General features: G+C 43.9%; 1 protein-coding gene across 1 annotated transcript in view; it reads right to left on the reverse strand.

The window, feature by feature from the left end:
* LSM3 (LSM3 homolog, U6 small nuclear RNA and mRNA degradation associated) overlaps positions 1 to 8948 on the reverse strand; it is a 46842-nt gene extending 37894 nt beyond the window's left edge. Inside the window, exons 1-4 of the mRNA XM_073351307.1 lie at positions 8853 to 8948; positions 6291 to 6401; positions 4429 to 4524; positions 2099 to 4071 (exon numbers count right to left, since the gene is read on the reverse strand). Of these exons, the coding sequence (XP_073207408.1) occupies positions 3991 to 4071; positions 4429 to 4524; positions 6291 to 6401; positions 8853 to 8873 (309 nt within the window). The 5' untranslated portion in view covers positions 8874 to 8948 and the 3' untranslated portion in view covers positions 2099 to 3990. The remainder of the gene's footprint in view (positions 1 to 2098; positions 4072 to 4428; positions 4525 to 6290; positions 6402 to 8852) is intronic.
* Positions 8949 to 9108: the final 160 nt, after the last annotated feature.

The following is a 9108-nucleotide window of genomic DNA, read 5'->3' on the forward strand; positions in this document are numbered from 1 at the left end:
GGCAGAATTTTCTGAAATACCTTATTCTGCCCCCAGAGGCAGTTAGTCATTTTCCCAAAAGGCCAGGTGATCCAAATTTTGAAAGTGGGCCGTTCTCTCGTTCAAACATATTTAGGTAGCAATGCAAAATTTACCTCAGAAGCAGGTAACTGCACCTCTTTCCTTCAATAGTTTGTTTCCCTCTCCAGGCCACATCATCTAGTCCCTTCCTTTCACCCATCTTTGTTTCCCCCCCTTCATCCTGCATAAAAATTTGGCTTATATATTATCATTTTTCATTTGAACTTTCTATTTGCCTTTCCCATTCTTTTTGTTTAGTATATAAAAAGAACATCCTCTTTAGAAACCTGGAGCACAGCATTGTGCAGCCAAGTGCTTTGCAAACTTCCCTGTTGTGGATGACATGCACATTTCTCCTTTGCTATTCTATGCCTGAGCCCCTGCATAGCTCTGCCATTGCAACACATTAACCCACCTGTACTATGTACCCTTACTATTCAAGCCAAATCTCTCCTTTGCAGGGAGTACCAATCTTGCCATAATGATAATGAGGTAACAGACTTAGCCCACCCAAACTCGCATGTAATCTAACCCAGATTTGAGGAAGGATATTTAAAAGATGAAGGCTATCCTACCCATAGCCCCTCCCCACCTTAATTATATTTCTGACAGTATAGTGTGGAAGTAGAGCCTACCTTAGATACAGAATGAGAAACTCTGGTGAACCAAAACATAGCCTATACAATCTGTCTGTAGGTAAGAGTTATCAACTGAATGTTTAATGCTGGTCCTTCCTCCTTCAAAAAGCCAGATTTGATCCAAGCCATTTCCATCGGCTCAGAAAGAAAATAAAGAACAATATGTTGACAGTAACTGGAAATAACAAGTGTTTGTCATGTTTTAAACAGAATTTGATATATGTACACTCAGAAGCTTAACCTGTTTCTAATGCTGAGCTTTAATCACACCAAGGCTGGTTCTCTACAGAACACTGAAGTCAATGGTGGTGATAGGCACAACTGGCACATGCATGCTTTCTGTGCTGCCGTTCTTCAAGCTAAGCTGTTAACCACAATTGTTTTTTAAATGGTGTACTTGTTTCACTGGTGCTATTAGCAAAGTAGCCAGTCAGGATTTCAGGAGTTTGAATCAGTCATAATGCAGGCATGGGGTGGAAGGGGACGTTGCCCCCTGCCCCGAACTGCAAACCTTGGGCAGCCATGGAATTTGCCCCCCACGCATGGTCCCATTGGCCTGACTGGAGCTGTCCCCCCAAATATAGAAGTCAAACTATGCCTATGAATGCAGGGCACATGTACTAAACTGTTTTATATTTACTCTGCCCCTGAAGTCATTTGTGCCTATGTAAATATCAAGACATATTTGGATGTCTAACTCTCCTGCTCAGCATAAGTAATTAGAATCACATTTGATGGCAGTTTTAAATTAAAAACAAATGACTAATTTGAGAAATATAGGCACAGCTCAAATATATATCACTGATAAAATCAGGCAAGGTGAATCAAGCTTAAACCTGAGGGAACAGAGCACCATCTAGTGTTTTGGGTGAGTTAAAATTCAAAGATCAGCTTCAAATTAATCTACACAGAAAAATCACAGACAAACAGTCATGGGGGAAGAAGCAGTTGTAAACCGAACACCCATCCTATGGAGAGGCCTTTTGGGGCCAATTGGCAGGAAGTGCTGCACCTGTTTTGAAACACCACATTAAATACCAGCAGCAGACAGTAATAAGGCAGAGTTGCACTGCACCAGAAGAAGCCATTAAGTGAGGAAGGTTAGATGTTTACATGTTATGAGCATTTCCTAGTCTGCTGTGCTGAATGAGGTTCACCTGCAGGAAAGGTTTGAAAACCACAGTGGAAATGGGACATATTGCCTCCACTGTAGATCAGTAGTAAAAGGAAGCTGCAGACTCTTCCATAAGAGGAGCTCTCCACAACTGCACATGGGAGCAGGGCATCCTACACCTCATCAAAGGCAATACAGGTAGTGAATAGGAGTCAGTGCAACTTGAACAGCATTAACTCATGCATGGATATGAATGTAGGTCATGGACTGCAGCTGCTCTCCTTACCTCACAACAGAGTTGACTTAGAGCAGCAGAGCTTCCAAGGCAATAATCAAACACAGCATAGACAGGGAAGCTTGCTAGAAAGTCACTGGTTCCGTTCTCCACCAACCTTGTTCTGCTCCCTTTCCCTTCAGTAGAAGAGAGCATATAAGGCTACATGAGAGGCCTAAACACAAAAGCATTATTCTTAGATTAACTATTCTTGCATGTGGAGAGGACTAGAACAATTTGCCTACCTAGCATGTTCTTTGCACCACATTCTAAAAGTTCTACGGCTGTCAACAGAAGACTCTATTTTTTAAATGGCATAATTAATGCACTGTAGTTACCTGCAGTAATTTGAACTTCGTTTCAGCTATTGTTTCCATTTCACATACTTGAAGATACACCTCTCACTGTAAATGTAGGAAAATCATACGAGAGCTCCTCATATCATGAAAAATACAGAAAAGTTAAGTTGAGATATTCCACTGAAACTATAACTGGCTTTCTGCCCAGGTTCTCTTGAAATGAGGGGAGCAGAAACATACAGAACAGATGCAACCTGGAGGTTCTTGACAATCCTTGGCATAAAAGGCAGCATTTTCTCTTTTTAGAATACAAACCCAGAAGTAGAGTCTCACACATCCGGCACTCTTATTACTCTGGCCACATAAACTAGGGGTACTGTAGATCAGAAAGGATGTTCACTTCTAGGAGAAAGCTATTCAGGACAGCAGCTTGTACTGGCAAATATTATAAACTAAAATGCTAAACATACACTATTTGAGAAACAGGCCCAGTACAGAACCAGCATCCTCAATCTAGCCCAGAGAAATTTATTGAAATGGGAAATATACCCCAATTAGGTAGCTGGCCTTTTATAACTCATAAATTTGCATAGATACCTAGCTCTCATACAGTCCTTTTCAATAGTAGATCTCAAAGCGCTTTACAAATTTGGTTGGTATCATGATTCCCATTTTACAGATGGGGATTAATGGTCTTGCAGAAACTGCTATGCACTGTGGCTTAAACAAAGCCACAATTTCAGACACAGATGCTACGACTCCCATGCGTCAGTGCTTGCTAGGTTTAAGAGTCTAAAGAAAGCAAGTTCCCTTCATTTACCAGGATCACACCTTCCAATTAGACTGCAAGACACTGGTGACTACCTATACAAATTGGACAACACAAATGGTTGATATTCAGACAACAAATCCTTTCAAAACTGATTTTGGATACTAGTTACTAGGACTATCCCAGTGTAAAGCAGAAGACTCCATGCTTTAGAAATCATGAATGGTATGTGCATACACAAGGATACATGTTAAGAAACTGAGCACAAAACAGCCACCTCTGTATGACTGATACAACAGTGCCCTGTATAAAGAGTCAGTACAAGCTGCAACCCTTGCAAATTAGAGGAAACAAAGATGCAATGCAACATAAAAAAAATTAACCTCTTCCATAAAATAACTATAAGTGCATTTAATTCCACAATAAGTTGTAACTTGTAAATACGATGCATGTTGAAGGTTATTTTTATATACCAAAAATTGATGACAAATCAATAATCCAAAAGATAAACCATATTTATTTAAAAAAAAATTCAGAACTCAGCAATTGCCAAGATTGCAAAACTGAATAGATTAATTTACTGATTTGACGGACACCTGTATTATAGCATTTAAATTTACTCTTTGAAAACTAAACTGTCTCACACCATTGTCTTTTGTCATTTTTGAGGGTTATTTTCAAAGATCCACATGCCAAGGAGGTACAAAAAAACAAAAACAAAACACAAACCAACAATATCATATAAAAATATGCAGAGTTTTACACAGAAGCGTGAGCTGAACAGGAGCCTTATCTCAAAGCGAGCAGCTTCCAACCAGGGCAAATCCTTTGTGGTTTCAGCCAACCCTCAGTGGGGGAGCTACAAGCACAACGCCGTCACCTCTGACAAAAAGCATTGGAATATTCCTCTTGGTAGACTAAGTGGAAGGAAAGGAAAACGTAATTTACACAACGCATCTGAGAAATGTAACCAGCTTTAAATTCATGCTCAAAGAAAGAGATATCAAAGGTTCATAAAAAGCAAGTTTTGAGGAACTACAACTTAGAGTCTTATCCACACACTGAAAAGAGCAATACAGTTAGCAGGCAGGTTTGCTGTAGCTTTTACTTTGATAACAATTTGCCTGAAGTTGCTTTAAATCAAGTCCTGCTCAAATCTAGCTAGCAAAAATCAATTTTCATCTGTCAATTTTAAGTTTTTTAGATAAAACATTTAATTTAGAAAGTACTTTCAGTTTTTCTTTTCTCAACCACAAATACATTTAAACCCTTACTTTATAAATCTCTTCATAGGTTTCCTCATCAATCTCTATCGTTGTCACAGTCTCTTCAACATCACCCAAAATCATATTTAAGTGCTGATCATAAGCCTGTGCGAATGAGACCAGTTTCAATTATTTTCTTTATAATCTGTACCACATACAACAAAAAAGTGTTTAAATCTTTGTAGATCAAAGCAGTTCAAATACAAACTAACTAAAATGAACGTAACTTTTCTTAGTGTATTTCAACTTGGACTCATGAATAATCAATTGCTTTGACTGTCAAATATACCAGTATTTTAACTGGAGTGTTAATTTCACCTGCACTAGTGAACACAGTACAACTGTTTTCTTTTTACAAATTAATTTTCTTTCAAATAGTTGTTTCAGCTGTCACATACTTTTACCAAATTATAGTTGCACAGGTTTAAGATTACTGAAGTTATATAGGTAGGGCCCTACCAAATTCAGGTTCCATTCTGGTGAATTTCATGGTAATATGATTTTTAAAATCATAAATTTATTGGTTTTAGATATTTAAAACTGAAATTTCAGGGTGTTGTAACCGTAGGGGTCTCAACCCAAAATGGGGTTGTGGGAGTGGGGTTGCAAGGCTATTATAGGAGGTTGTGGTATTGCCACCCTTACTTCTGTGCTTTGAAGATTTGAAGCTTTCAAGATGTCATAAAAGAACCTAGGCAAAGGCCTTAAAGTGGCTCTCTTAATTTAGTCGTGTATGAACAGTAAAAATTCACACAATCATCTCCACTAGGGGTGTGAATACAGTTTAAAAAGTTAACCATTTACATGATTTAAAAATGTTATTTAAACGGTTAACCGTTTTAAGCAGTTGGGGCCCATATGGCCAACATGGCTCAGGCTGCTGCGGGCAGCGCAGCTAGCCCCGCTCAGCCCAGCTGAGGTTAGCGGTTAACTGGTAAGACTACGCTTCCCGGTTAACCTTTTACATCCCTAATCTCCAGTATGCACACTGAAACTGGATCTACCTGGGGCCAACCCAGCATAGCGCTCAGAAGGCCTAATCAGAGATGACCATTCTCAACACATTACACCAACATGCCATAAACCACACTGGTGCTGAAGCCATTTCAAGGATAGCCCATTTGGGACTTTGAAGGTGAGGACTATACCACATTGCAGTGTTCAGGAGGGATGCTTTGACTGACAAAAAGCCAGATATCAACTTGTGAGAGTAAGGGACATGTCATTATCACTGAAAGTTGCTTGAATACAGACTAGACTTCTGTAGGATATCAGCCTGAGCCCAAATACCATTATTTTTAGAGAATGTTTCAATACCTACTTTTTATAAAGCTCTTTTCATCGGTAGATTTCAGATTTCAGATTTCAAAGTGCTTTATAAAAAGGTTGGTATCATTATCCCTATTTTACAGATGGGAAACTGCAGTATATAGAGCTGAAGTGACTTGCCCGAGGTCAGTGGCAGAGGCAAGAAACAAACCCAAGTGTGTGCTGAGTTCCAGTCCTGAGTTCTATCCACTAAGCGACACTGCTCTAAAGTAGTTTAAACTAGATTTTTCCTAAACCATCATGTTGTAAAGACAACTGGTAATGGCAGAAAAGAAAATCCAGCACCTTGTCATTCTAAGAACAGAATAAAAGACAAGGATTTATACCTTTTACAGGTACCCATACTCAGGTACCAAGAAATGCTCAGAAAATGTGTCAGGCACAAAAAAAACTTCTACACACTTTAAATAGATCGTAAAAATGAACTTGAATGGAATGCCACAAAGCAACCAACCTTTGAGTATAAGTTACCTTGACTTTTATATCTACTGTTTCATAGTTAAAAGTACACCAGTGTTAAATCTTTCCAGTGTTTCACTTACATGTAATCTACCTCGAAGTTCTCGGTCATTCCTCATTTTCACATAGATTCGTTCATCTAGACTGAGTCTGATCAGATCCAGTGGCTCCTCTACAGTATTTGTTGTTTGTTGCTAAAAAAACAGAAAGCAGTTTTCACAGTAACTTATGTTCAAAAGCAGTCTCTCTCTCTCTCAGGGATAGGATAAAGTACCCCTCACCTTCATCTCAGTCATTTGATCCAACGCAAGCTGGTAACAATCAAAAATCATTACCATAAGATGAGCATTTGGTGGCCGGTATGAAGTGACACGAATTTCAGTCCACTTCCTAGTGGACAGGCACTACCACCACAATTGGTACCGTTTACTGGCAGCCTTAGTGACAGGCCAGAAACCTGAACAGAAAGGGAACCAAATATGCCTTTCACCCTCAAAGTTGAGCTTGCACGGTCAGGTCTGAGATACCTTGGCAGGGGATGTAGAGAAGCTTACACTGTCACTGACTATGCTGTTCTCATTGGTGGATAATTATTTGTATTATTGTAGCACATAGCAGCTCTAGTCATGAACCAGGACCCCTCTGTCCTAAGCATTGTGCAAACAGAACAAAATGGTGGTCCTTGCCCCAAAGAGATAATGCATTGGGGTCTCCGGGGTAAGTGTCCTGTATTTTATATTCCTTCACAATTATTCCTTCAGCTTCATTTTCAACAAAACAAACTGCAATAAAAGTAGGAAACAAGGCCATGTATTTCTTAAGCTTGATAATAGCACTGCCAATACTGAGGTTCCAGGAGACATAAAACAGCACTGAAATGGCACTAAGACCACAAAGAACAATGCAAGTTAGATTTTTATTTTTTAATAAAGATCATAGTAAAGACTGAAACAAAGGAAAAAATTCTGATGTAAAACACAGTAGTGAGAGGTTAAAGATTTGCTGCTCCATAGGGAACATTCAGTCTGCCTCACGTCAAAGGTTGCAGCTTTCTGCTATTTCTTTATGTCATGCCTCCACTCTGACATAGAATCATAGCGGATTAGGAGGAAACCTAAGGAGGTCATCTAGTCCAACCCTCTGCTCAAAGCAGGACCAATCCCAACCAAATCATCCCAGCCAGGGCTTTGTCAACCCAGGCCTTAAAAACCTCTAAGGATGGAAATTCCACCACATCCCTCGGTAACCCATTCCAGTGCTTCACCACCCTCCTAGTGAAATCGTTCTTCCTAATAGCCAACCTAGACTTCCCACACTACAACTTGAGACCATTGCTCCTTGTTCTGTCATCTGCCACCCCTGAGAACAGCCTAGCTCCATCCTCTTTGGAACCCCCCCTTCAGGTAGTTGAAGGCAACTATCCTTTTTCTGTTCTGCCTTAGCTTACTAATTCAGGGGAAAAAAAGCATCTCATGTCACTCTTGAGCAAGTCCCTCTGGTTGAGCAAGGACTGAAGAGTGGTGGAGGCATGCTCTGAAGCAGTGGTCACCGATCCTAGAGAATCTCCCAGTCGATAGCGATCTCCGGCAACAGCGGGCCCCATGGATGGGGGGTGTCTCCCTCCCCACACCGCTCCTGCCTGCAAGCACCACCTCTGAAGCTCCCATTGACCAGTAGCGGGGAGCTATGGCCAATGGGAGCGGCTGGGGTGGTGCTTGCAGAGAGCGACAGTGCACAGAGCAACATGCCCTCCCCTCCCCCAGGGGCACATTGGCCCCTTCTAGGAGTGGCATGGGGTCAGGGATCCTGCCTTAGCCTCACTGCACTGCCGACTGGGAGCTGCCCAAAGTAAGTGCTGCCTGGTGGGAGGCCGTGCCCCAACTCCCAGCCCCCTCCCAAAGCCAGTACCCCACACCCCCTCCTGCACCCCAACCCTCTACCCCAGCTCTAACTCCCTCTCCAAGCCTGCACCCCAACTCTCTGCCCCAGCCCAGAGCCCCTCCTGCACCCAAACTCCCTCTGAGACCCCACACCCCCTTCTGCACTCCAGCTCCCTGCCCCACCCCGGAGCCCCCTCCGACACCGCAAACCCCTCAGCCCAGAGCCCACACCCTCTCCCAACCCTCTGCCCCAGCCTGGTGAAAGCGAATGAGGGGAAAGCAGCGAGGGAGAAACGGCGGGACGGAGTGAGCAGGGCAGGGCTTTGGGAAAGGGGGGGGGTAGATCCCTTACATTCAAAAAGTGATTTGGGGCATAAAAAGGTCGGAGGCCGCTGCTCTGGAGGGGGCTGTATCCAGCGCTTCTTTGCTGGAGGGCCGCAGCTCAGCTAGACAGTGAGCGTCTGAGGCAAGCTGGGGCGGGCTGAGACAGGGGACACTGGGGAGAGCAAACAGTGAGGGGACCCCCCCCCCCCCCGGTGAGCCTCATTCATTAACCGCCCCGGCACGGTCTGAGCAGGGGAGAAGCTGAGTAAGAGAGGGGGCGTGTAGCGACAGCGACCAGGCGGGAGGGCGACCCCGCTGACGGGGGGAGTCCCCAGGAGAGGGGACCCAGCCTCTGGAGGAAGGGGAGAGCCTCGCTCGACCCCACGCACGGGCCCCAAACGTGGCTCCCGCCAAACAGTGAGAAAGGGGCGAGTGGCTCACCTGGTCCACTTCGTCCGCCATCTTTCAAACGCCAGCCCCGCCTCCTCTCGCGAGACTCTGTCACCCCTCCGGGAGGCGCCGGCGAGTCGGCGCGTAGGAACGGAGGGGGGTGGCGCCACGCATTGCGTCGGGGAGGAGGCGTGGCGCGGTCTCCCAGCGGGGGAGGGGCAGTTGCGCCGTTCGTCGGCCCAGGCTGGCAGAGGCGGGGCGGGGCGGGGCGGGGCGGGGCGGGCGCTGTCTGGGCCCGCCCCCCAGG

The sequence above is a fragment of the Lepidochelys kempii genome, chromosome 7 (assembly GCF_965140285.1).
Source record: "Lepidochelys kempii isolate rLepKem1 chromosome 7, rLepKem1.hap1, whole genome shotgun sequence".
Lineage (NCBI taxonomy): Eukaryota > Metazoa > Chordata > Testudines > Cheloniidae > Lepidochelys > Lepidochelys kempii.